Raw genomic sequence first — 27974 nt, 5'->3', positions numbered from 1 at the left:
GTCTCTGGGGCAACTATTTTCTCGCAGATTTCAGTTTTAAGTAATTCTGTGCTCGTAATGAGCAATGAGGAAAGGCGGTGTGTAGGATCGTCTGGGCCACGCCCCCCGCTTGACAACCAGCACGCCTGGTGTTCGTCTCCCAGCAACCAGTCAGTCCGCCGCTACGTCCCGCTGCAGGCCGTCCGGACTCCCGGAGTGACAGTTACCTCCACATCCAGGCTTCCATGGAACCGGACCGGGACTGAGCCGAGGTGTCGCCATGAACGACCGGTATCACCGGGCGGCCCGGGACGGCTTCCTGGACGTGCTAAAGGAGGCCACACGGAAGGATCTGAACGCCCCGGACGAGGATGGGATGACACCGACCTTATGGGCCGCTTACCACGGCAACCTGGAGGCGCTCCGGCTCATCGTGAGCAGAGGGTGAGTTCAGAACCACAAGCACCAAAATAGAGAAAAGTACTCAAAAAGTTGTATAAAAATTATATATATGTGATAGATAGATAGATAGATAGATAGATAGATAGATAGATAGATAGATAGATAGATAGATTAGTTAATGTATTTTGGAAATATGGAGGTCATACATTTAAGATTTTTAATTGTGATTCACAGTATTAAAAATAATTAAATAATAAAAAAAAACGACACAATTAAAATATTAAAAACCACTTAAAACAATGGATGGGTGGATGGATATATATCTACTTCATATGATTTTTATACTTCAATAAAATTCAAAATATTATAGGATATTGTATGTTTTTCTTTCTTGTATTTTAACTACCTCATGGCAACGAGTTGATGCTGAAGCACAGCAGCTAATCATCCATCTGTCTATCTTAAATGAACTATTTTTCCATCCTCATTCTGGTCATTATGTAACTTACCCATGGGCTTCAATTTGTTTCAACTCTTTTTATTTATTTAGCTCCAAATCAAAACAAGGTGAAAACTATAGAATTATTTGACCCCCTACGAGCAAGCTCTTTGGCGACAGTGGGAAGGGAAAACTCCCTTTTAACAGGAAGAAACCGGCAGAAGCAGGATCAGGGAGGGGCGACCGTTTGGGAGTGAGGGTAGGAAAACAGGAAAAAAAACACACTGCGGAAGACAGTTAGATATTAATAATAGCTAATGATTACCTAATGGTGTCAGCAGTAAATCTTACTGCTTCAAGTCTGTTAGCCAAGGTTCACTGTAAAACACCACAGTCTAGTGGCTGAAAGTAAGAAATTACTATAAATTACTGTAAGAACAATATGAACAGTTGAAGGAGACATAGTCCCAAATCTGAGGTAGTGAATATTTAAAAATGGGTTGCTCATTTGACAAGATAACAAACCTTACCTGATCACTTCTTGGTCTCCAGGTGTGGATTCCAGCCAGATTTCTACCTTTATTAAAGACAGTGACTGTGGATTCAATATATACACAAGAGTGCTGCAACCGTCCACAAAACTCCAGTGTAATCTCAAGTTATTTCTGTATTATACTGGACAAAATGCAGTTAGTTTCTGTACAGTTTACAGAAATATCTAACCGTGCAGAACGTTCTTTAGTTTGTGTTTAACTGAGAAAATAAAACTGCTCCAACCCCCATCACTAATCTAATCAGCACTTCAAGAGATGGAGGCTGTACATTTAAACAGCCTAATTGCATACAAAGGTCACTTGTGTGTGCTGGCTATATATTAAATCTGACAGATGAAGCTTGGGCTGATCCGTGACACAGCAGAGCCTTAAATCTGATTGAGCCATTATACACAAGCCATTTTTACACAACTCAGTTACTGAAACTGACCGGAAGCTTGGAGAAAACGGAGACAATCACAAACAGGTTTTAGGAGTAAGGCTATATTCAGGGCAGATAAGTTACAGATAGAGTAAGGTAGAGTATCAGAGAGCACCGTGTGGAGGCTTTAGGGCCCAAACAAAGCAGCGTGTTTGCTTCCTGCTCTCTAAGAAGGAGCATATTAACAGCAGGGCGAGGTGCACTGTGTCATGCAGCTGGCGGCAGCTTTATAAAGCGTGCAGTGAAGTGCAGGGTACTGCAAAGGTCAGAGTGATGGATCGAGTGCATGCGAAGCAGAGACAAGAAAGCTGAGCAGCAGAGCGGGCATTACAACAAGAACGACACTGAAGACAACAAGAGGGCAGTTTAAGAAGCAGGAACAGGAATGGTCATAAATCTACACTCATCAACCCCACTGACACTGAGCTTACAAAAGAACTGTACCTAAAAGTGGGCAAAATCATTATTTAAAGAACAAATATGGCTCCGATTACAGACGCAGACCTGACTGCACTGCCCTGACTGGCCCAGTTTGTGCTATTCAAGCTAAAACAGCATTTAAGCCTAGATGTGAGTTTTTGCATCATTTCATCATTTCAGATTTAAATGTTCCAAACAAACACATTTTAATAACATGAGTAAACACAACATGTAGTTTTAAATAATGATTTTATTTATTAAGGGGAAAAAAGTTATCCAAACCTATGTTGGGCTGTGTGAAAAAGTAATTGTCCCTCTTCTTAAATCATGAGTTGACTGTGATTAACTACTTTTTTTGAAAGCTGAGTGCAGTTTCACTGCTATGCCCAGGCTTAAAGGGTTACAAAGCCATTTCTTTGGACATAGCCAAAGCTTTCACAATGTGAGCCCTTATTCACAAATGGACAAAATCTGAGTGGTGAACCTTCCCAGGAGTAGTTGTTTTACCACAATTACTCCAAGAACACATCGACGACTCATCCAGGAGGTCAAAAAAGAACCCAGAACAACATCTGAACAACTGCAGGCTCCACTCACCTCAGTTAAGGTCAGACTTCATAAGAAAGAGAGTGGGCACAAGTGGCCTCCATGGGAGAGTTCTAAGGAGAAAACCACTGCTTCAAAGAAAGAACCCAAAAGCCAATAAAAAAAATACCCTCAAGACTTTTGGGGATCTAAAGCTGACCCAAAACATACCAGCACAGGCAGCTCTGAATGTCTAAAAAAATGAAGGTTTTGGAACGACCTGGTCAAAGTCCAGACTTAAATCTGATTGAGAGGCTTTGGTATAACCTCAAACGGACCGTTCATGCAGGAAATCCATCAAATGTGACTTAATTAAAACAATCCTGAAAAGAAGAGTGGGCCAAGAAAGACAATGAGAAAGACTCATTACCAGTATATTGCACTTCTTGCTGTCAAGGGTGGAACAAGCAGTTATTAGAATTGGGGAGCAATTACTTTTTCACATTAGGCCAGGTAGGTTTAAATAGCTTTTCAGGAATGCAAAAAATGAAGAAATCAGGGAGGGAACAAGGACTCTCTTCCTGATTGTAAAATGCAACACATTTCTATAAAGAAACAAAAAACATGTAGATGGTTACAACATAAATCACATACAGGACTTTCACTCACGAAGCCTGGGCTCATGGGGGCCCCTTTGAGAGTTCTAGGTTCATTTATGTTTATTGGCCAGGAATACCTGAGATAGGAACATTTTTAATTCCATGTATTTCTTTATATGTAAAGACTGAGACTAGTCTTTGGAGACCAAGAGACTCTTCAGTAAATCAGACATTAGAATCAAAGAACTGAAAAGAATATCTTCTGTAGAAAGTCCAGATTTTTGTTTGGTTATATTGTCTTTTGGCTTTTATTAATTTTTTTACTTTATTTTGTTGCCATTGCCATTTTACACAAATAAAGAGAAATTTGTTCACTTTATACTTACACTTGATAAATGATAATGATACTGTATTTTTTAACTTGGATCTCTCTCTGCTATAGCACTACTTTAGTGCACTTTAGTGCTACTACTTTAGCACTTTTAGCACTACGTATTCAGTACTATGTCAAAGCCCCTTTGGAATGCGCTTCTGGTTCTTGGGCCGCTGCAGGTTTGCACACGGATTTGGGCGCTTTCTTCTTTTATTCCTTACCGATCAGTCAAAGCTTAGAATGGATGAGAAGCATCTGTGAAGTGCCACGTTCAGGTCTCTCCACAGAGGTTTGTGGGATTGAAGTGTGGATATTTAGAGACTTGTCCTGGAACTGCTCCAGTGTTGTCTCATCTGTTTGCTTTGGGCTGTTGTGCAGCTGTAAGGTGAACCATCCTCTCAGTCTCAGGTCTCTGCACCCTGACATAGAGCTTTCTTCCAATGACCGTCACTTCACTGGTCTTCTCTCAGTTCTTGCCAGTTTCCTGTCTCTGTTTTTGCGGATGCTGCCACTGGCTTACCTTACTGTCAGGATGGTGTTAGCAGATGAAGTGTAGAGCCTGTTGTTCAGCAGACACAGACACTGAATAGTTCAGCACAAAATGCTTTTCCTCATCCTCTCAGAGTCCTTTCAATCCTTTAAGACAAACACTAAGCAGGTTGTGCAAATGTAAATATAGTTTTATGTTCTGGTGACCTGTAAAATGAAAATACATTTATAGACAATAACTGTTAAAGTAAGTGCCTAGGGGTGTTTTGTGTTGCAAGATTTGTTTATATAAATACTTTGGATCTTGCAACACTGGTTTCTGACTAGTTGCTTTAAATGAGTGCACAAGGAGGACCATCGGAGGGGCAACTGCACCACCCTCCTGGGAAGAGCTGAGGAGAACCCCAGATGTGGGGTCACCCAGCAGCCACGGTGCAGAAGCCAGCAGCCAGCCACGCCAGAACAGACCGAGCCCTTGGCCCAGAGGCCCAAGGTGCGAGGGCCCCCACCCCCGGAAGGGGCCCGGCCGAGGCACGAGCGCCAGGTCCTGCCAAGAAGCCACCAGGAATGAGACGGTACATATCTAAGGGCCCAGCCCCGGACACCGAAAACCACCAACGCACCACCAGTTGAGGGCCTCAGTCACCGGCAGGGAGTGTGGTGAGGGGAGACAGGCCCCCACACCTGAGGGGGCCTGAGATGTTCCCAGAGAGGTGGAGTTTAAGACCTGACCTGAAAAATAGACACAGACAACCAGACACACACAGACACAAACATGCATTCTCACCCTCATGCACACATATACAAATACAGGGCACTCGCCCAACGTGGAGACAAACACAGATGGACAAACATACTCTATACCCCAGGTCCAGGTACCCTGGACCCTGTTACCCTTTTCCCTGAGGTGGAGACAAGCAGACCACCCCCAGTCCTGCAGCAGCAGGGAGGCCCTGCATCCCAGACTCTGACCAGACGGCCAACTTGCCCTCCCAGCTCCCCGCTCCTATGGCGAATAGAGAAGGGGTGAAGACCCCTTACCTCCCTCTGCCCGCTCATATGTGGTGTTGCTGCATGTTGTTCTCAAGTGTATTTAAAACACAGGAAGGGCATGATGCTTTCTGCCAGAGAGCAGCTGGTGTCAGCACGCCCCAAATCCTGAACAAAGAGTCTTCTGAATGTCCATAATGATTGTCATGAGTTGTCATTGTCTGTAAAATGGGACAGTTATTGTTCAGTTCCCAGTATTACTGCTGCTGTGTGAGAGCACCAATGAAAATGACACCAAGAAGACAAAACATGTTGTATTAACTGCCAAGATGTGAATGGGTTCTACGTTCTGAACTAGTGGTACCTGTTTGGAGATGAAACCTGACTCTTCTTTAAGGGATTTTCCCATATGGGTGGTTTTTCTATTATGCTTTTCTGATACTTGTGACTGCTTGCTTCAAAACACAAGCCAAGGAATATAATCTCTCCAGCATTTGCAGGCTAAACCCCTGTACCAGTAGGACATACCCAGAACTCCTCACCCAGGAAGCATCCCTGTCAGATTCCTCAAGTGGCTCATTTTGATGCAGAGGAGTATCAGCTGCACTCTAAGCTTCTCTCAAATGACTGACCCCGTCACCCTTTATCAGTCTCTGATATTGCTGTGGAGGAATTCTGGCCCACACTTTTCACCTGTGATAGATAATTATTAAGTGAAGATGGAGACAAAAGCCGGGAGAAGGAGAAGACATGGAGCAGCAGCAGTCAACCTTCTCAACTATGAGCTAAAACCGGCACCTGGCCTGACCTGTGCTTGTTTTCAATGTTGCTTCAGTACATTGATGTATGCAGACACTCATTTATGCACAGCTCTTTTAAGGTCCTGCCACTGCATTCAGTGGGGTTGAGGTCTGGACTTTGCAGCATCTCCATTCGTTTCTTTTTTTAGGGATTCTGCTGTAACTTGCTGCTGTGCTTGGGTTGGTCTTGTTGCATGACCCGGTGTGGGTCGAGATTTAGCTGTTGGATAGATGGACTCACATTTGACTCTACAATACGTTGGTATAGATAGGAGCTAATGGCCGACTCAGGCACCGTGAGGTGCCCAGGTACAAACAAGCTCAAATCATCACCCCTCCACCATCGTGCTGACACTTGCTCATATGATGTGACTGGCTGGAGTCCACATGACTCTACCTTAGTATAGTTGTCTTTTCTGTCTAAACCTGATAAAAAACATAGTTTTAAAATGAAACTGTGCTGGTGTAACTTCAGCATTTGCTGGACTTCCTTAGACTTTGTAGCAAGGGAAAGTTTGTGTAGCAGAATTGTCTTTTCCTGTCCTTTCAGACCAAGTTAAAACATTCTCAGATAAAGTAGAAATGTGTGTTTTAAATCCTGACTTCAGGATGTGGAAACCAGTGAGGCAGTGACTGTGATGGTCCAGACAAGAAAGTTAACAAAGCAAACAATCTACATAGATCTATGCAAAGAAACAAGAAGTGGATGTTGTGTCAGCTGTGTACGCAATCATTTAGTTACCAAATTAGATGACAAAGAAATGTATTTTTTATTAACAGTAGAGACCAGGAGAGGTCTGACTGGTCCACAGAAACATCAACATCTGTCCATCAGCAGTGCAGTTTTTGCCATCATGTAGGAACCAGTTGTGAGTGGTTGATAAAAACATGTTTCAGCCATGTTTGCTGGGCTGTTTCTAGGAAACATTGTTGTCATCTCTGACTTACTGCTTCAGACAGTCCAGTTGCTATTTTGAGTTACTTAAGTGGGATTCCTCCTGTGCGTTGAGTGATATAGATTTCTCAGTTTTGTTATGTAATTGGTCTTTCTGGCAGGTAAATAAACACCCACATGGTTCGTCTCAGATATACGTGATTTCAAGTCCACACTCAGGGTGCAGCACCGCAGACGTGAACTGAAATCAGGGTTGGTGCCAATAAAGGTGGTGACCCTGCTGTGGTGCGTGGTAACACTGTCGCTGGGTGTCTGTGAAAAAAAGAGTCTGGGTGTGGGAGATGAATAATGCAGAGTCGCCTCTGTCATGTTTAACCTGCTGCGCTTCAATTATTGATCAGGACCCGGCCGTGTGGGAGGAGGGAAAACAGGAAGAGGAGGAGAGTTTACAGCAGATTAACACGAGTCACCGTTGCAGCAGCTGCAGGAGGTGGAGTTGTTGTTGTTGTTGCTCTACATTAGAGTTGTGCTTTTCAGATGCTTCACTAAAATCTATATGACAGCTGTTTTCCAGCGAAATACTGGTACAGACATAAATATGTGTCTTCCATATGCACAGTTACACTGGTGGATGCTCATAAAAACACAAGGTGTATGCGAGTAGTCAAACTCCTTTAAACACTTGATTTCAGCCTATATTTTTTACGCATGGCTCTTTATGATGTCATAAAGAGGTGATATCCGTAATATGGTCGTCTTTGGTGGAAATGGATGGAACCTGTTCTAGAGTCGGCACCAAATAAAGTTAGAAGCTGTCTAAGTGTGTAAACTTTGTGTATAAATTCAACATGGCGTCTCCTCTGTTGACTTCTAGAGGTGACCCGGACAAATGCGACATTTGGGGGAACACGCCGCTCCACCTGGCAGCTGCCAACGGCCACCATAACTGCCTGTCCTTCCTGGTGGCTTTCGGTGCCAACGTGTGGTGTCTCGACAATGACTACCACACACCGCTGGACATGGCTGCCACCAAGGGCCACATGGACTGCGTTCGCTACCTGGACTCCATCGCCGCCAAGCAGATTACCATCAACCCAAAGCTGGTCAGCAAGCTCAAGGATCGGGCGTTTCGCGCCGCGGAGCGCCGGATCAAAGACTGCGCAAAGCTGCAGAAGAAACACCATGAACGCATGTCAAGGAAGTTCATGAAGGAGTCTGCGGCCTTAGACAACTTGGACGCTATTAGCTTTTCTAGCTACACCAGCAGCAGCACTCTGAGCCGCAAGTTCAACACTGTCACCTCCAACATGCCATACTCGCAGGTGGTTGGTTTTGTGTTCAAAAGCCCTGATTTAGTATTAACTTCTGCTTTACTGAGCAGGGAACATTTTAGCTAGTATTTAAAGCTCTACCTTAGATCAATAACTGTCCCTGGACTCAGTTGCAGTTGATGGTCAGCCTTTTAACCCCCAAAACCTTTTAGTCTTAGTCATTTGAAAACAACGTACTTAGCTTCCCAAACGGCACTGTTAAGCTTGTTATTTTTAAAAGAAGGTCTATTATCAGCTCCATGTTTTCACTATTATACTCTACTAGAGTAACTTTGCGTGAATCCCAATTCAAAACAACCTTTATTTATCTTTTGCTGTGCTTTAATGCAACCCCTGTCAGAAGAAACAAAACTTTTAAAGCTAACTTTCCCCAATTGACTAGTCAATTGTAAAGACTGAGATTTCAGCAGGAGGGTGGGTGACCATAATTGACCACAGTGAGAACATACAGATACACAAGTAGTAAAAAACTTGAAAACGTTGCAAGACTTTGCCTCTGTTTGAGTTTGACATTTACAGTAATTATTTACATCATCTGAAAGACCCCTGGGTGATCCACAGTGTCTGATTTGTCACTTTCAGGCCACCCTGCATTCGACAGCCAAGGGCAAGGCCAAGATACAGAAGAAGCTCGAGAAAAAGAAGCAGGTTGACGGTACGTTCAAGATCTACGAAGATGGGAGGAAAAGCGTGCGCTCGCTGTCTGGCCTGCAGCTAGGCAATGACGTGATGTTCCTCAAACAGGGCACCTACACCAACCCCAGAGAGCGGTCGCGGCTCAACATCCGTGATATGTTTCCCCGTGACATTGACGACGATGCTGACACCATCTCCCGAGCCATGAGTGACCCAGGCCTGCACGAGGCGGCTTATTCCGAGATCAGCGCAGACTCCGGGCGTGACTCGCTGTTCACTCGACCGGGGCTCGGGACCATGGTTTTCAGGAGGAACTATATGAGCGGAGGCATGTTTGGAATTGGGGTAGAGGAAAGCGTTGCAGGGAGTGAACCTGTGGGGAGAGCGCCTAACGTCCGACTGCGAGGAAAACTGCCTCGACACTTGCCCAGCTTCGATGAGGATAGTATTGGCAGCGCTTTGAGCCTGCAAGAAAGAAATCTGCAGGAGCTGCCCTGGGAGGAGACTGAGCTTGGGCTGGATGAGGACATGGAGCCAGAGAACAATCCTCTGGAGACTTTCCTGGCCTCTCAGAGTCTCAGTGAGTTCATGCCCATATTCAGGAGGGAGAAGATCGACTTGGAAGCTCTGTTGCTATGCTCTGATACAGACCTCACCAGTATCCACATCCCTCTAGGGCCCAGGAAAAAACTGTTGGATGCCTGTAAGAGACGTTTGGATACTCTGGATGAACCAGAGGCCATTGAAGATACTGAGCTGTGAAGCTCAGTATCGCCCATATGTCTGAAATCAGGACCACAGCTTTGTGAATTGAATGCAATTTGCTGCTCGAAATACAAAAAGCAAAAAGAAATATAGAAAATATTTTGTGCAGTATTAATAAAATGTCCGAGCTTTTAATGATAGCAGTTCTCTAAGTTGTGCATTATTTCTTTATATTTCACCCCAGATCAACCTGAGCAGAAAACAGCATTTTTATGCCTGAACAGCACCATCTAGTGGTGACTTATCATATCAATTTAAAATTTAAATCTATGGACCTGTAAGAAATATTAGTTGGTGGCATTACACATTACAGTTATATGTAATTTTATTTTACCTAATTATTCATGTAATTGAATAAGAAGATGTATATGCAGTGATGCTGTACAGTCGGTGAAGTAATGACAATTTCACGGGAAAGCTGCGACACCTGTATGTACCTAAACCTCAACCCTAATATATGTGTGTTTTTTTTATTGTACACTTTTCTTACATTTAAATGTTATTTTACCTCATGGCACATATGCAGTGGTGACTGAACAGTATATTTGTGATGTATGAATGTAGCCGCAGACGGAGTGACAAACAGTGTTGCAACAGTAAAACAATGAGGTGTCAGAGCGGTGCTAGATAACGCCGCTATCTCAGGTTACTGCAGGAGCTATTTGGTTACGCTGAAGGTCTGCTGCCGGATGCACTCCACAGTACGACTGTGCATGAATGTACCTTTTTATGTTGGCAAAGAACTTTTTGTAATGATGCACTCACAAACGTTATTATCTTTTCGTAAAATAAAGGGGAAATTCTTATTGCGTTGTGCTTGAATTTATTCAGTGTTAATGAGTTTATTATCTCAGGAACTTTTACATTATGCAGCACATATAAAACTTCTGTTAAAACAGCTGATAGAGGAAGTCTGTCAGCTGGTGTCGAACCATTTCATTTCTGGTCCTCCATCTCTGCTGAAGTTTGTCATTTTGTTTCTTTATGTTGTAGCCTCGTGTCTTTTTGCAACACTAACATTTTTAAGTAATATGACTCATCATTGTGGATGCATTGAGCTACTTTCTTGCTGTTCTTTATGCATTTTTGGTTGTTTTCTATCTTTTTGTAGCCACTTTGTCTGCACTGTATCTTCATGATATCTCTTTATAGTCCCTCTGTCTTTCTTCATTGTAAATTTGTGTCTTTGGTAGCTGTCCAAGACCTCTTTTTAGTCACTTCCTGTCTGTAACTTTAACTGCCTGTGTTGCTTTATAGTCTTTGTGTCATTTCTTGTGGTCCTTTTATCAATTTCTCTTTTGTCTATTGTGTCTTTTATGTCTGGTTGACATCTCTTCATAGTTTTTTCTTCTGTCTCACCGTAGCTGGTTTTGCCACTTTATGATTTTTTTTTGTCTCTTTGTGGTCACTTATGTGAAGGTTATTACATGAATCCTCCTGTTTGGAGCCACTTTGTCTGTCTACAGCTTTTGTCACTGTTAACGGTCCCTTTGTTGTTATTTTTCAGCATCTTGTGGCCATTTCTTGCACTCTGTAGTCATTCTGTCTCGATGTGGGGATTTTGTTGCTTTTTAGATTTTTGCGTATTGTTTTCTGTTTGGATGAGTGGTTTAGTCCATATGAAAATGACGCATCAATTTGTATCCGATTTATCTCTTTGTGATTGTTTTGTATACCATTCGTGTCATTTTGGTCTCTTGGGACTGTTTTGCGGTACATTATTATTGTTTTCTACTAATTCAGTTGTTTTCTGTCTCTATAAAGGCCGTTTGACTGTTGTTTAACCTCTATAGCATCTGTTTGTAGTTGTTATGACTCTTTTTGAAGATATTTTATCTCCTTGTTTTAGTCTCTCAATGGATGTTGGCATCTCCATGTAGTTTTATTCTGGGTTTGTGTAGCTGTTTTTTTAAAACATCTCTATGGTTGTTTTATTTCCCTGTTTATCTGCCTTTTGTACCTACACAGTGTCTAATTGTTAAAACCGCAGAGACTACCTTACTGTCTCTGCAGTTTTATTTCTTTCCTCTATGTTCATTTTCTCACTTTCTAGATTTCTTAGTTTGTTTTATTATCTCTTTGTGTTTGTATCTTTTGTAACTACCTCTCATCTCTTTGCAGTTCGTTTCTGTGTATTTTTAGTTGTTTTTTGCTGCTTGGTTGCTGTTTTTCACCTTTTTGTGGGTGTTTTCTGTCTATAGGTTCAAGGTTCATCAGAGGGGTAGAGGAAGAACATTATATATATATATATAATATATATATTATAATATATATATACTATATATACTTATATAAATATATACACACACACACACACTCACACACACATAAACACACACACACACACACACACACTACTACATATACACATTGGGTGAATGTGCAGTAGTAGCAGCAAGCAGGTGAATTCTGTACATTAATATGAATAGACATCTGACTATTTTACAGGATAGACAATATAAACATATTTAAAATTAAAGGAATTGAAATGTACATTGTGCCTTGGTTTAGTGTCTGGAAGAGTCCTGTCTCAGTCAATTATAGATGATGTGAGAGGGCGGGTGTGTGTGTTTAGGGCACGGATGGCTTGGGGATAGAAGCTCCTCTTGAGTCTCTCTGTCCTTGCCCGGAAGATGCGGAACCTTCTACCAGATTGCAGAAGTTGGAACAGTTTGTTGCCAGGATGGGACGGGTCCTTCAGTATCTGCGCTGCTCTAGTCCGGCATCTCCTGGTGTAGGTGTCCTGAAGCGGGGGGAGAGCAATCCTGCAGCAGCGTTCTGCTGTACGGATCACTCTCTGGAGAGCTTTTTGGTCCTTCACACAGCTGTTCCCAAACCACGATGTCATGTTCTGTGTGAGGATGCTCTCCACAGCGCCTGTATAGAATAGAATATACGTGGGATTCTTCTCCTAGTTTGTCTCTCTTCTTTGAAACTGTGGCTCTTTTGTTTCTCTTAAGCCAGAAAAATGCAATATTTTGCATCCCTAGACAGTCCTTTGGATGTGGACCTTTAAAAATGTGTCCTTCTCTGGTGTTAATGGATAAAAAGCCTGACTCTGATAAGTGCTTGAGTAAAACCAACAAGCCAAGGCTGTGGGAGGATGTGTGTGAAGCTGTCAGGCGGCCTGGTGCTCTTCTGTTCCTCTCTCTTAAAAATTACTCACTCTGTATCTTTTAAAGAGCACACTGCAGTCAGCGTGGCTTCAAGCTGAGAACTGTGGCCTCTCTCCAGAGGACAAAGAGGCGCTGACACCAGATATATGTATATAACTCACTACTGACTACTCTCACCTTTACCAACACTTAAACTAGCCAAAGAAATTCTCGCACATCAGCATCTTCTCCTTTTCATTCTGAACATTCGCCCCCTCTCTGCTGTGGAGAAACAACTGAACGGCCCGTGTTAATCAGCCCTCCTTTCTCACTCTGCTTTCCCAGGACATTTGCCAAGGTTACGGGGATGGGAGGGGAGGAGGGAAAGGAGCTAACACAAAGAGAGAGAGGAACAGAGCAGGGGGTGAGCAACATGCAGAATATATGAGAAACCAGAGATGAGCAAGAGTTGACTGTGAGGTAAGCAGCCGCAGCAGTTTTGAGTTGCTGTGCGTGTGAGGAGGATTTTTGGATCCATCCCATCGCAGGCCAACCTTACATCTTTGGGCAGTGGGACAAGAAATTCCTCTGCTGCTGGACTGCCCAAGGAGTCAGCTGACGGGGTGGAACAAGAAGAAAGGAATGAGGAGGAGGAGGTAGGAAAGGAGGGTCCGCAATGCTCTTGAAGCAGCAGGAAGGGGGCTGGGCTTCTCTGACAATACACACTGTTGAAATGCTAACTTTGACCTGTGTACTGTGTGCTCAAGCTGCAGGGTTTATCAGCAGCCGCTCACAGGAGGACACAACCTGCATGGTGACTTTACTCTAGGCCAGTGATCAGGATGCAGAGCGTACAAGATGAGCGGAGGGATGAGAGGGAAAGAGGAGGAGGAAGAGGTGATGAAGAGATGTTAATCAAGACGAGAGGGGACCCAAAGATTAAGAATGGAGGCGCAGGAGCTGAAGAGGTGGAGGAGTCTCTCATGATGGAGCTGACGAAGCTGGTTCAGAAGGTGGTGAAGGAGAGCAGCTGGTGGGAGAGGAGGGGGGTCGATTGCAGTATCCTGGCAGCAGCGTTCCTCTGTCTGCCACCTGGTGAGGCACAACGTCATAGATGTGATTGCACCTGCATAGATGAGTTATTGTTTTGGAGGGTTTTATCATTTAAGAGACAATTATTTGTGTCAGTTTGTGTTTCTGTAATCGACTCAACCAGAAGCTCAAAGCCTGGGAGGCCTCTCTTACTGCAAACTTAGTAAATAAAAGATGGCCATAGCAGCTGTGATGTCACCGACTGGTTTGTAAAGTTTCACATTAAACCCTCAAATTGGGCAAGTTTAGCTATGCTGGAATTTGTTTGTTTGTTTTAGAGAGCAGAAGTGCTAAGTTTTCATTTTACCTGGTTAGCAAAGTGCGCTCACACAGACAGAGATACAGAGATAGTATTTTAACACACAATTAAAATACTATAAGTTTGCTCACCCAACCTCAAGGGAAGAATTTTTGACTTTCTCTTATGGCTTGCTCTCTGACAATGCAAGGCGTAACATTAGCCGTGTATAGTAATTGTACTGAAAATGCTCCAAAAGGAACCAACAGAACAAAGAAAGTAGCTTACAGGTTCGATTTTTTGACTTTAATGAGAGGGGGTGGAGCCTAGCAGACAGCTAGCAGCTACATTCACCTGTACGGGGATGTAGGCCTGCTACAAACTTAGTTTTAACAAAAACACGTAACTTTTTTATAGATCAGCCTGTAAACATGTTGGACATTTTAACTGTGGGGCGTTTGTGGAGCCGGCCTCAAGTGGACATTACAGGTACTGCAGTTTTGGGGACACTTCTGTGTTGCTTTAACATTTTAGTCCTGGACGTTGCTGCTTGTGTTTCACTTGGTTAACTTTTTTTTGACAACTTCCCTAAACAATGCTGGCTCTGAGGACCAAATCTGGTGTTTTGCAGTCTTCCTGCTTTCAAGTCTGCGATAAACACCGGATAAAGTTTTTGAAGCTTTACCTAAAAATTCATCTGTCATATTTTGACATAAAGAAGGAAAAAACAGACGAGATAAATTTTAATAATAGTGGGAAATGATTGTGAGAACAGTGCGCCATCATAATAGTAAAGTTCAGGTGTTTTGCTTAATTTTGTCTGTTTGAAAGTCATAGTTTTGAAAAGACTGGTCATAAAATAGCAGCAAAAAGACGTAAATCACAAAAGTCACAGTGATATCATGATGACTCAATATTTACAACTAAAACTGTCTCATTAGTTATTTTTTTATTTTCCAGAAATACACAGCGTAGCGTTTTCTCACCGTCACCCCTCAGTCTGGCTTTGCACATTCATGGAGTCTCATTTTATGTGGGTCACTGGTGGTCAGCTACTACTGACCTCATTTTGGACTGCTGTCTATTGTGACTCACGTCACTTGATCATTGGATCTGACAGCTTTAAGGTTCAGGCTTGATTCCAGACTCGTAGACGTAGCAGTAATTACCACGGATTAGTTCTGCAGCAGCAGCAGCAGGTCTTTGCTGCTTTTTTGTGAGTTTTACCTAAAATATAAATCATTGCCAGTATAATTCACATGTCGAAATGATTCAGAAGTAGATGTAGTTGCAGAATGAGGCGGACGGGTTTTCTGTCACTGTGTAGCACCAAGCTCGTGACTTATCACCTCGAAATAGGCTGCTTTGAAATAGGAGGCGCGTCATATTAGCAGTTTTACTGGGTTAAAAAGGGAATGTGTCACCTAAACTCTGCTGTCAAAGGCAGCCAGAGAAGTATCAGCAGCTACAATGTCTCATGTGTCTAATTAGATGTAATCCATCCATGCTGTTAACATTTGTGACAAAAACAGAACTGACTTTGATTAGTGGATTTAAAGCTTCGTCTCATGTTCATCATCAGCCTGCTTCTACTGTATGCAGACACTAAACTATAGTAAACAGTACACAGTGACAGTGGAAGGAAGCCAGTGTGGTAACAGTGTCCACCTCCAGACTGTCATCCTTTCACCTGAGCTTCCTGCCCATCATGCTGGCTTCACATTACATAGTTTGACTCATGGTAAATGTAAGCATTTATTCTGATTGCTTTTCATTTCCAGTTCTTGCAAAGGTTTACTCTGATCATGTGACTCATCACTTGAGCCTTGACAGAGCAGGGAATAGTGAGCAGATTCTATTTAAAAAGGGTCTCGGGTGCTCTACCAGCAAAGAAGGTATAAATTAGAATGTAATCTAACAGGCAGGTATCAAATTTATGTTTTAGTGATTCGACTCTGAGGGAGCTGGATCAGCAAGTGGGGGAATAGGTGGAGAGCAGGCAGGCAGGTGGAGTCCTGGTAAGCAGTTCCTCTGATTGCTGAGCTGGTGCAAAAAGGTAGACAAACAGGGTTCGGATGAAGTTTCCAAGTGAACCACAAAACACAGCTTTTTACAAAGGCAGCCTGAATGTCACTACGCAGACAGAGATGGTGCTGTGACACCGCCTGTCCTTGATATACTCCTGATGACTTCACTGCAAACAGGTGCAGCAGTGACTCACACCCAGAGGCTCTGCCCCAGGGTGGAAAAACCCAACAAAGCCAGGCCGTCAACCCCACCTGAGAATAATGAAACCCAAACCAGTCATGCTGAACCGTAACAGGCAGCAAGGAAAATTTTAGAATCACAATTTATTATTGGTTACCTGTCCTGCTTTATTCAACAATGAAAACACAAAAGTAAATCTTTAAATAGTCGTCTGATGTCTTCCTGTTCATGGTGGCTATGAGAATGTTTGCTCACTGCAAACACTTATTGGCACTGAGCCTCAGCTGTCTGCTATCAAAGGCTGAAAGAATGTGTGTGAGCGATAACAGTAGATGTATACAGTCAATGCAGCAGTAATGCAGTGTGTGTCCTGCTGCCAGTGTAAGGGTAAAGAGTCAGCATCTTTAGGATCTGTAGCATCTTTATTCCCTGCGTTCTGTCTTGCAGCCTTCCTGCTGCTGGGCTCCTCGAGGCTTCTGGGGTTTTCTGCGGGCGTCCTGCTGATGGGCGTGGCTCACGCTGTCATCACCGTCAAGGGGACACATCTGGCGAGCCACGGGGCGCTGAGCGAGTCGCAGGCCTGGGGAAGGTTCTGGGCCGTCTTTTTCATCGAGGTGAGATGTGCAGAAATAGACTTGAAAGGCTGTCATTAAGTACCTGCAGGCAAAGCTTCTGTATTCTCACACGCAGCTCTGTAGCTGTGTGCTTAGAGCAGCAGTTGGACATTTTGGGACATTTGTTTTTTCCCCGCTGAGGGTCATTATCATGAATATGAAGCTACAGCTGCTGTCTTGTACTGCACCAGGCTCCCAGTATAAGATAATGGATTATTTTAAATTGTGAATCATGCAAATCTACTCTAGTAGAATCTAAGAACAAATACAGTTGTGGGAAATAATGAATTGACAACAACCAAAGATCCATAAAAACATGTTTTTAATTGATTTGCATGTCATCGAACGACGCAAGTATTTGATCTCAGAGCAAAACATGACTTAGTACTTGGTGAAGACACCTTTGTTGATGCTGGTCACCAGGTTTGTGCACATCTCAGGAGGGATTTTAGCCCACTGATGTGGGCTAAATGAAACTGTGTGAATCCCTCTTGGCTGCCGCCTGTCATCTTGAAGCTTCAGCTCCTTCTGCAGATCCCTCTGTACCCTTAGCAGAAAAACAGCCCTAAAGCATAATGTTTCCACCTGATCCAACACATTTCTCATGATCATCCTCACCCCATGAGCAGCAACTGTTACCTCCTCACCAAGCTTCTTGCTGATGGTCTTGTCGGCCATTCCACCCTTGTCCAGCTCTACAATCTTGTCTGCCTCTCTATTAAACATGAAACTACCATAAATATTAGAGACTCTTCATCTCTTGATAAGTGAAATTCAGAAGTAGATCAAATGATAATTTCTCTTACTGTATGTAGAGCTAGAAATGAGAAGAAAACATCACCACTTAATTTCTAAGTGGTTGTATTATTCCAAGAAACTATGTAACAGTAAATAGTTGCATCATTTTAAATGGATACAGCTCTGAATCACACCCTGCTCATTTGGTGATTTGTTCACAGTTTCATCAGATTAGGATTTCATGACTCTGTTTTTCCAGGACTTTTATGGCTGGATGAATGTAACGATATACACACTGAGCTGATAGAAGCGCTCTGATTTCACCAGAGCTGCCAAAACCTTCATGTATATGCTGTTCTTTCTGAAGAGCCTCTGTGAAATTCATTAAAAAACGCAAATGGTTTTCTTTACACATTTTAAAAACATTGAACATAAATAGTTCACTAATCTTTGCAGCGCGTTGTTTCAGCCTCTGAGTGCCTATGCAGCAGTGTCCCGCCAATATCCTCCCCGTCTGGTGTGTATTTCAGTGCACTCTTCATCTCCACATGGACACAGACCTTGTTTTATTTAGGATTTAGTGGGTTAGCCATCACTGATCGCAGGAAACACCACAGGTGTAATTAAATAAGTAACAGACTGACAAAATATTCCAATTTTTCTTAACAATATTGGAGCACAAATGTCTTGGACCTCCTGTGTTAGGCACACAAAGCATGTTTATTCCTTCAACCCCAAAGGTTACAACCTGCTATAAACAGCAATGTCTGCAAGAGTGAATGAAGCAATGCGCATTATAAGTGATATGATTAAGAAGCTTTAATGACCTTTGGTTGATTATTAATTGCTAAGAATATCCAAATCTCTTCTGACCATTGCCCTTTCCAGCTGTTAGCGGAGCTTGATAATGTTCATTGACTGTTTCATGTGCTCCATCATTGCTGGTTTATTGAACACCTCCACTTGTTCTTCATCCCCTCAGATCTGTGGCTCATTCTCGGCACGAGCCGGGATTCAGGGCCACATTAAGATGCATCACGCTCACACTAATGTCATTGGACTGGGTGACTCCAGCGTGTGGAAGGTGCCCTTCCTACCTCGCATCATCTACCTGTTCATAGCCCCCCTGGCCGTGCCGATCATCACTCCGCTTGTTGCGCTCGGTAAGAGGTGCCAGAGGACCAAAGACGAGCCGTGTTTGCTTCAAGGTTAAATGTGAAACTCAGCATAAAGTTGAGACACTTTTTAAACCTTGTGATCCTCCTCGAGTCTCTGTCTTACTTGTCTGTGTCACTGCAGTGCGAGTTTACTCTCATGCACACTCTCATGGTTTTGCAGCTCAGCTCAAAGGACAATCTTTGGCCCACATCCTTAGGACCATCCTGATGGTAACCCTGGGCCTGTATTCACAGTACTGGCTGCTCATCAATGTCTCCGGGTTCACGTCGCCTTATGGAGCATTGCTGTGTATGCTCGTGTGCAGGGCGATGTTCTCCGTGCCGTATATCCACGTCAACATCTTCCAGGTGAGAACACGGTATCTGTAGCTGAGAATTCAGCCTGCTGACACCTATAAGACACAGTTACAGTGAATTTTGTTTGTGACGTCTTGTATTTCATATTCAGCTCAAAATGATGTCATTTTGTAGCTAAAATATTCAGAGAGCTGTGAAGCTCTGATGTATGTAGTTTTAATTGGATTATGTTGGTGTCCAATTAGTTTCCAACTAGTTTTATATAAAATTTTCATGTCTTTGAACATTTAGAGAGCAGTAAGATGACAGATATTAAAATAAGCGCCAAGCTTTTAATGATCCTCCTTCTGAATATCAAGATCAGTAAAAATGACTCAAAGTGGCTGACTGGGACCATAATCTCATCAAGAAAATGTCTAAGCGATTTCCCCCTGCAGGAAAAAAGTGTATTCCTCATCTGGGTGTCAAGAATGCCCTTGTGACTGCTTTCACAGCATATTGCTGTGCTGATCATTTGAATTGAAGTGACACTCTGCCAGTAATCTCTGTGCAGTAGCTAAACTGTGAGAACAACCTAAAAATGCAGGTTTTCCTTCAAAGTAAAAGTTGTGCCTTTTGAAACGGTTGGCTGAGGTGCAGCTTTTACTTTTTCAAGATTTGCCACCACTGGAATACCAGCAATACCACTTCATCCAGCAACAACCAGCCTCCAGGAACTGCTGCCACACAAACGGTGGCCCTGTCGTGCCCAATATGTAGTAAAACTCTTGAAAAATGTGCGCTTGAGAAACCTCGCTAGTGTCGAATATTGCTGCCTAGTGGTCATTAAAAAGAAAGCACACACGTCTGTTACCCAGGTTTTGTTAATGGCATTTCAGATGTTACTACTTCCAGTTAGATTCTGGATTTGTAACATAACTGATAGAAGCACTAGATCCAAAATAAAACAAGAATTATGCTTTTTTTATTTTATTTTTTTAAAATAGTGTTTTTAAATGGCCACATCTTAGAGAACTTTAGATGATTATGAATAGATACATGTATCTCATCAGTATCCATTAATCGCCACACCACATACCTTTATACTCTTTGGTCTTGAATTGGGGAAAACATAAGTAATTTATGCACATGTATTCGTCACTTCTCACAGATTTATGTGCTCGGTTCATGTGAAATGATCATAAGGGTGTTTTTTGTAACAGGGTCTTTTGAGGAGCTTGAATGCAGCATTGTGTTCTCAGAGCAGGCAGTGAACTAAAGGGATAAAAAGAAACAATTCATGCATGATTTTCCCAGATGGATGCCTGCAGGTCATTGTGTATTGTTCGGATCAAAGCGTGTGAAGGTGGATTAGAAAACACAGGTTCTTGAAGAGAAGTCAGCAGTGTACCAGTGGAAAGTGTTTGTTCTTGCTGGGGGGTTCGGATCAAAAATCTGTCCTCCCAGCTCTCCTGGGGTTTTGCTGGCTGACGTCCAACACTAACCTCCACCCCACCCCCACCCTGCTGAACTCCATGATCTCTGTCTGACGATAATCTTTGAGACTACACAGAAATTACACTAAACACTTTGTGCTGTAATACAAAGACTCTGAGCTTAATTTAAATATCTTTTAGTGTTCCCTAACCATCACACCCCTACCAGCAGTCTGAAATGCTGGTAGGGGTGTGCATGGATCGATGCTTTGTGTTGTTCATACCAAATTCGAGCCCTAAATATCGCAGCAGAAATCGAGACTCATGAGACCAGTGTTGGGAAGCTTGTGTGAATTGCAGCTTCAGTTTCCTGTTCTTAGCTGACATGTCTCCGTGCCTAAATTTCAATTCAATTACAATTCCAGGTCTTTTATTACTGACCAAAAAGAACTTTGGATTGACCCGTAGTTAAACAGGTGTACCTATTAACATGGCTGGCAAGAGTACAATAGGCCACATAACTTGTGATGACAAACTGTTTCTAATTGCAGCATATCGGTCTGCCGATGTTTTCTCCAACTCGTCGACCAAAGAGGATTCACCAGATGACTCACGGAGTCCTGAACCTGCCGCGAAACCCTCTGCTGGACCGGATCTTTGGACACGCACTAATCAACTGTCACGTGGAGCACCATCTCTTCCCCTTTCTGTCAGACAACATGTGTTTAAAGGTGGGACATCACAGATGAATATATTTACCTGCTTGTTGCAGAACTGTTGGATTCTTCTGCAGAGCAAAGGGCACAAACAAAACGAGAGCACACAGTTTAAAAAGTCACCATCACAGAACTTTGGATAATTATTAAATTGCTAAATGTATTTACGTATTTCCCACTATGGTTACTTTGTTCCTCTTGTGCAGGTGAAACCTGTTGTGTCCAAATACCTGACTGAAAAGCAGCTGCCATATCAGGAGGACACCTACTCGTCCCGCCTGCACCTGTTCTTCCACAAATACCAGGAACTGATGGTGTTTGCCCCACCCATCACAGAGCTGGTGGGGGTGCAGTGACAGAGGGAGGGCGAGCAGAAGAAAAAACCTGTTCGGACTAATGACCTCAGCCGCTCAAAAGCACAAGTATTTCTGCTGCCGCAGTTTGAACCTCTAACACACGGAATAGGTCCTGAATCGATGCGCAGTTTCTAATCTTAGGAAATTAACCCCACGTCTTAACGATCATATCAACTGAATGAATATCCTACACCTTTAGAGCTCATTTAACACAAAGAAGAATCAAACACTGACCTGACTGTAGACACTGGGAGCTGAATTAAACAAAGCTGTGCAGCTGACCTGGGGCCTGCCTCATGAATAAATACAACAAAGTGAGCATTGTGTGAAGAAATTGTAGAGTCCTGCTTTGAAAATCTGAGACAACCCGAGCACTTTGGCTAGAAATAACCCCAAAATAAGAATGTTTCCAAAAGTAGAATAGAGGACAATACTACTTTTGGGAACATCAATGGAGGGGTGACGACCATTTGTGTTTTTAAAAAAAGATGTGACAAGAAATAACATAAAATGTTTAAACTGAGGTTTAATCTGCACCACATTTACTCTAATGTTTAGGCTATTTAACCAAGTGTGCAGCTCCTTGCTGTAAAAGAGACCCCAAGGGGAGCAGAAGCAAAAAAAAGTCATGAAAATACAACCAGTTTAATAAAACCACAAAAAACTGATGACCACGTACCCAGGGTGGAGGTGTGGTCTGATACTGTGGGAAATGTCTTTGTGTGCAACAGGATGACAGAGTCAGAACAAAATCATTGACAGATTACTGCAAGCATCTCATATCTCTTAGTACTTTCACTGGTACACTTCTATTAGGTGTAAAGGAGACAGGTGTAATTACGTTGCATTTGGGTGCAGTGGCCTCGGACAAATAAATCAAGACTTTTTGTCAAATCTGTAAAGAGCGTTCAGCAGAAACTGTTGAATAAGTTTCTTTTTACCTACAGGACATCAGTGAATTCAACCCAGGCTGTTCAGAAATGGTGCTTAAACCCGTAAAGTTTTGCTCACAGAGCACTTGACCCGACACTGCAGGGAAATCTGAACTTGATAAGCTAACTTAGCCAGGGGAGGAATTCATTCATAATAATCTGCATCATGAGGCAGGCCTCTGATCTCATCCACTGACCGATGGCAGAAGTAATGACAATGATTATTTTTGTTTTTGTTTTTTTTTTTAAAAAAGCATCTGTAGCTCCTGGACTTGAGGTCAGGGATGTAATTGTGTGTGTGTGTGTGTGTGTGTGTGTGTGTGCGCGTGTGTTTCACATAATAAATTCTAACATGAAGTTACTGAAATAAAAATCATGCTATTGCTTTTTATTCCTGTAAACGAATGAGCTGCCTGTCACCCCTGCTGTCGCTCTCCTGTTTAACACTTGGGCTGTAAATGGGGTGAAAATGTGACTTAAAAATAGACGAATAAAGGCTTTGTTTCATACTCTGACACAGAGAATACCTTAAGCAACTGTTTGAGACACTTAAAGTGTAGCAGAAGCAATCAGCCAGCCCAATATTCAGTTTTAGTAAACTCTTTAAAAATGTGCATTTATTCAGAGATACTCTGGAACATGTTTTATCTCTGAGCTCTGATTATAAGGTAAGCATTTGCAGGTAACTGAAAAGGATTTTATTCAAAGCAGCGTTCGGGAATGCCCGGAACTTTATGACTGCTAACAGAGATGTGGGACATCCCAGAGTGCTGCCCCTCAGAAGAGAAGCTGATACATGAGTACACAGAACAACAGAAATCCATTAGTGCAATAAATAAAACATTATCTGTTGAAGAAGGAAAAAGAAAGGAGAAAGAGGGCACACAGCTGTAATAATACAGCCCTGTTAAAAGGCTTATTTATCGTAGCTGAGGCTTCCCCGAGCGACTATAGAGTGCTTTTTTTTAGGTAGATACCGAGCTGGTAAAAGGGATCTTAAAATATCCAGATTTCAGAGGTTACTCAAAAGCAAATATACAAAGATGAGTTTGTAGCTGCTTCTTAAAGGCCACCTCAAAATCCATGCATTCTCCAAGTCAGAGTGTGGGGATGCTGTTCCATCGTGTTAGTACCAGGTGGCAAACCTGTCACACCATGATGTGAAGAGCCGATGTTTAAATGATGCAGGATGCTGATGAGCAAGTGCCTCTCACTCTGATTGGCCCTTGAGGCAGGAACTCGTCACTGTGTGCAGGAACTCGTCACTGTGTACAGAGACAATGAGACAAACAAGAGGACACAGATTCTTCAGCATCTGTGGGATACGGTCATAAAAATTAGACATCCAGCAATGATAGAAATCGTTTTAGATGCAAGATAAAATCATTTAAGATGAGATATATCATACTAAAATATGACCTTTCCTTTCAGTATTTTTGTTTTCTTTACATGCCATTTCATTTAATTAAAAACAATTGTGAATGCCAAACTGTTTTCCTAGACAGGCTTTTCGATAAATATCATGTTAATATCACAGCACTGTCACTGAGACACAGGAGAATCTGATGGGTTATAATAATAATTCTTTATTTAAAAGGGACAGTGCAGTTCAACATAGTCCAAATATGAAACATGAGGCTGATGCACTGCACATAGGTTTATAGCTATTGCGAATTTCCACCTATTGTCCCTTGTTTGCCTTACATTCACAATACACAAAGTTAGAACATACATTCACATGAAACCAAAATACACAATCAATACAACTACAATTAATAAACAATGTAAAAAAAAAAGATTCATAGAAATTACTACACACACACACACACACACACACACACACACACACACACACACACACATATATATATATATATATATATTTGGATCGTAGTCTAAGACCTGAGGGATCGTCCGGGAGTGACGACGCACTTGATTGGTCATCCAATCAAGTGTGCTTCATAGGCGGTGCTGTCTCACCTGTTGATCGGTTACCAAGGAGAAAACCCCCGGTAAGAAGAGAATCCCGTCACCTCCCCTCAGCCTGGGAACGATAAACCTAACTGAAGGTAAATCTTAAGACTTTAAAAAGCGTCAGACACGAAGGCTACTGCTGTTACAGCTAAGGTGCTTTCAAACACCACCTACACCTTTACCTTGAACTATGATCAGGTGGTGTTTGTTTAACCCGGACAAAGCCCGGACATGTGGTTACATGTGCGCATGTCTACGAACCTGTGTGAAAAACAGGAACAGGCATCACAAACTTTAGGAAACTGCAGTTTAGCAACATTTATTCTCGATAGAAGGAACAAATCTAACAGTTTGTGACTGTTTGTGGAACTTCCTCTACAGTCTGTTGCTCTTCACTTCGTAACTTGCTATTCCCTGACCGGCGGATTGATCAAAAGTATCACTATAATCGTTACCTGCGCTGATATTGATATCGATACTGTCGAGATGGGATCAGTGCTGTGTTTCCATCATCCATTGTGTTAAATAATAATTACTTTTTAATTAAAAAAAATGATACCTCACACTCACGCTGGGAACAATATCTTGAACCTGTCATGTCTACTTTATTTACAGCACAATAAGCACATTTAAACAACACAAGCTGACCCAAACTGCTTTAGGACTGGCACGTTTACATTCAGCACAGAGATTTAATGCTCATTAAAATGGGTTCAGAATTCACTGATGTGCATCTCATAAGTTTATAGGTCAGAAGTATCAGTATCAGCTATACCGGCCCTGTATTTACTGGGTACATGGTATTGGATTGATACCAACATTAGCAGTACCTGCCAAGCATTATTATGGACACTGGGTGGCAGCGTCTGCTTTTGGCGCTGCTGAAACCTGATCCTATCAGCATTTGCTTTTTCCTCTTGCTTATCTGCAGAAAAGTGAAAGAGGAAGAGGGTGAGTAAGCAAAAGGCTGCAGCAGTGATCACCTCTGTTTTATCCAGACCAGTTTTCAATTTAATAGTGTTGGAGCAGGGCGGGAAAGCAGTGAGTGGCCTCATCAGTGTGTCTATAAAGATAGTAGATAGGTCAGTTGTTGCTTACTGGTAGCAGAACTTGTAAGTTTCAGTGCATATTCAAACATAGCGCATGTGGGAGAATGCAATCCTACACCTCTGTTCCTGGTTTGCATTGTGGACTCCACCCTGCACCTCCTCCCTCTTTCAGTGTTAAAGACGTGGAGGTGGGTGTGTATCTGTTTGCATGTGAGTGCTGAAGGGGCGGGTTGAGTTCTGACTGAAACTATGAGTCCTGACCGTCTCTCACATCATCTAGGTGTGGCTTTCTCTACTGCGATCAGATACTGCTGGCTGACAGAAGTGGCTGAGCCAGTTATTTCCACACAGCTTTAAAGAGTGGAAGTGACGCCAGGCGCTCAAAGAAGAGCTGAAGACATGGCAGATACAGCAGCTGTAGAAGTAGCTCCTCTCCCCAAACAGCAGCAGCAGCAGAACCTGTGTCATGTCTGCTCAGGTAAACTGAGCGAGGGGGAGCCGGCAGCTTGTGGTCACTCCGTATGCGGTTCCTGTCTCGGAGACAAAAGTAAAGGATGTCCACAGTGTCCCGTCAAGCCTGGCAGTCCCAAACAGAATGGAACAGCTGACGCTCATGTAAATAAAAACAGTGAGGAACAGAGTCAAGAGTCACCGACAGCGGAGGAGACCGAGATCCAAAAAGACCTGAATCAGTCCGAGGACCCCAAGAAGCCTGAAGAGGACAAAAAGGAAGCAGAACCACAGACAGAAGAAGGACCAAAAGAGGACCAGGATAAGGAGGAACCTTTGGGCCCCGACGATGTGGTATGTGACTCTTGCATTGAAAGCCCCCGCAGGGCCCTCAAGTCCTGCCTCACCTGCTTGGTGTCGTACTGCGAGGCCCATCTCAGGCCTCACCTGGAAAATCCAAAATTTCAAAACCATCGGCTCGTGGACCCGCTCAGGGACATCGAGAGGCGGACCTGCGAGAGCCACAAGTGGCCCCTGGACCTGTTCTGCTCCACTGACTCCTGCTGTATCTGCCAGGACTGCGTGAACGAGGACCACAAGGGGCACAACACCGTGTCTGTGGTGGACGCTCGTAATCAGATCGAGGCAAGTGTTTCCCTGTAATGTGTGCACATTCCTTTGAATGACCTCAACACATCTGATATGAATTTTCAGGCTGAATTCCCAACTGAAAATATTCAGTTTTATTTTGGGTCTCCTTAAGAGTTCCTGCTGCCTTAAATCTTTTAATGTCAGCATGTGAGAATCAGCTGCTTTCATTGCTTTAGGGGACTCTGAACTGAGACACTTTCTTTTTGGAGATAGAATGAGGCAATTAAACACTCATATTTTCAGCATTTATTTTTATTTTTAATAAATACCTGAGTTTTGTTTAAACTAAACTGTCAAAGAGAGACGCTATTAATTAAAATGAGTCCATTCTAGGAATTTAATGTCAGGATTTCTTATCTCATATTTAGCGTTGCGGAATGTGTGGCAAAGGTCGCGTGGATGGCGAGTAAAGTGTTGAGTAAATAAAAGATTAACTATCAAAGGAATAAGACTGTGACAGCAGTTGTGTCATTAATTAGGAATTTGAGCTCATAAATAATCCTTTAAATCACATCGGAGATTATTGCTTCCCTGCACTAAAGAGGAGACTAAATCTAAAGTGTCTAAGTCAGCAGGTCGGAGCAGCACAGCTCAAATGTTCCTCTAAATGCTTCATCCAGTTAACAGTACTTCAGCGTCCACTCTGGAGGTCATCTGCTCACGTTTGGCTTTGCAGTTAAATCTGAAGCCCATCTCTCTTTGTGACTGCCATCAAACATTCCAGCTTAGATTCCTGCACAGACCTGAAGTCAAAACCAGTTATTTGAAGAGCGCTCTCGTTACAAAACCTTTGACTTCTTTGTTAGAACTGCAGAGAAAACACTGGTGGGAGGAGCGTAGGCAGAAATCCCACCACCGCTGATCAAATGTTCTTTATTTGCTGACCTGCAAAATGTGATTTTTAGGTACAGTGGAACCCCGACTTACGCATTTAATTTGTTCCAGAGGGTCTTTCGTAAGTCAAAAATTCGAAGCACCTTTTTCCATCGCCTTTTGAGTGAGGCGATGCTGGCTGAAGACGAAGTTCTTGGTGGAGGAGGAGGTGGCGGAGGTTGAAGAAAGCATGCGTATGCATGCATATGTACGTACGTGTACATGTACATAACATTATGGAATTTAATTTAATTTTTTTTTTAATTTTCTATTTTATCTATTTCGTTACTCGGGCATTTTGCCTTACCACGGGCAGAAATATTGCCGTTAAGTGCCTTTGTAACTTGAATTTTTCGTTAAATGGGGTCTTCGTAAGCCGGGGTTCCACTGTATTTAGTTTTGAACGAAAGAACATGGAGGTCATCACACACACACACACGCACACACACACACACACGCACACACACACACACACACACA

The 27974-nt window shown here is 42.8% G+C and overlaps 3 protein-coding genes across 6 annotated transcripts in view; all 3 read left to right on the top strand.

The window, feature by feature from the left end:
• The first annotated feature begins 42 nt into the window (after positions 1-42).
• LOC102289540 (Usher syndrome type-1G protein homolog) lies at positions 43-10934 on the top strand. Of its 3 annotated transcripts, none has more exons than XM_005913805.3 (3): positions 160-423; positions 7761-8208; positions 8800-10442. In XM_005913805.3, the coding sequence occupies exons 1-3, from the start codon at positions 260-262 to the stop codon at positions 9613-9615; spliced, it is 1428 nt and encodes a 475-aa protein (XP_005913867.1). In that variant the 5' UTR covers positions 160-259; the 3' UTR covers positions 9616-10442. The 3 variants fall into 3 exon arrangements, with proteins under 3 accessions (XP_014191620.1, XP_005913867.1, XP_005913866.1); XM_005913804.3 differs by having other exon boundaries at positions 7761-8211; XM_014336134.2 differs by lacking the exon at positions 7761-8208 and having other exon boundaries at positions 43-423; positions 8800-10934.
• A 2204-nt stretch (positions 10935-13138) lies between these two features.
• Positions 13139-22870, top strand: fads6 (fatty acid desaturase 6). 2 transcript variants are annotated; one of them, XM_005913806.3, is made up of 7 exons: positions 13139-13369; positions 13481-13808; positions 16699-16865; positions 18586-18766; positions 18942-19129; positions 21045-21224; positions 21416-22870. In XM_005913806.3, the coding sequence occupies exons 2-7, from the start codon at positions 13556-13558 to the stop codon at positions 21563-21565; spliced, it is 1119 nt and encodes a 372-aa protein (XP_005913868.1). In that variant the 5' UTR covers positions 13139-13369; positions 13481-13555; the 3' UTR covers positions 21566-22870. The 2 variants fall into 2 exon arrangements, with proteins under 2 accessions (XP_005913868.1, XP_014191627.1); XM_014336141.2 differs by lacking the exon at positions 13139-13369 and having other exon boundaries at positions 13392-13808.
• Positions 22871-24420: 1550 nt separating this feature from the next.
• The window catches only part of trim16 (tripartite motif containing 16), a 10258-nt gene continuing 6704 nt past the window's right edge, over positions 24421-27974 (top strand). The window contains exons 1-2 of the mRNA XM_005913808.3: positions 24421-24566; positions 25801-26615. Coding sequence (XP_005913870.1) covers positions 25920-26615 — 696 coding nt within the window. The 5' untranslated portion in view covers positions 24421-24566; positions 25801-25919. The remainder of the gene's footprint in view (positions 24567-25800; positions 26616-27974) is intronic.

This window comes from Haplochromis burtoni, unplaced genomic scaffold (genome assembly GCF_018398535.1).
Source record: "Haplochromis burtoni strain Fernald_Lab_line unplaced genomic scaffold, NCSU_Asbu1 Contig_6, whole genome shotgun sequence".
In the NCBI taxonomy this organism is placed as follows: Eukaryota; Metazoa; Chordata; class Actinopteri; order Cichliformes; family Cichlidae; genus Haplochromis; species Haplochromis burtoni.
The sequence above is the reverse complement of the archived record's forward strand: the minus strand, read 5'-3'. Positions and strand labels throughout refer to the sequence as shown.

Bases quoted from the DNA above. Each gene is read 5' to 3' on its own strand.
- LOC102289540 (XM_005913804.3), top strand. From the start codon at position 260: ATGAACGACCGGTATCACCGGGCGGCCCGGGACGGCTTCCTGGACGTG. The intron at 424-7,760 runs GTGAGTTCAGAA...GTTGACTTCTAG, and splicing joins CGGCTCATCGTGAGCAGAGG to AGGTGACCCGGACAAATGCG. The intron at 8,212-8,799 runs GTTGGTTTTGTG...TGTCACTTTCAG, and splicing joins ACATGCCATACTCGCAGGTG to GCCACCCTGCATTCGACAGC.
- fads6 (XM_005913806.3), top strand. From the start codon at position 13,556: ATGCAGAGCGTACAAGATGAGCGGAGGGATGAGAGGGAAAGAGGAGGA. The intron at 13,809-16,698 runs GTGAGGCACAAC...TCTGTCTTGCAG, and splicing joins GTTCCTCTGTCTGCCACCTG to CCTTCCTGCTGCTGGGCTCC. The intron at 18,767-18,941 runs GTAAGAGGTGCC...ATGGTTTTGCAG, and splicing joins CACTCCGCTTGTTGCGCTCG to CTCAGCTCAAAGGACAATCT.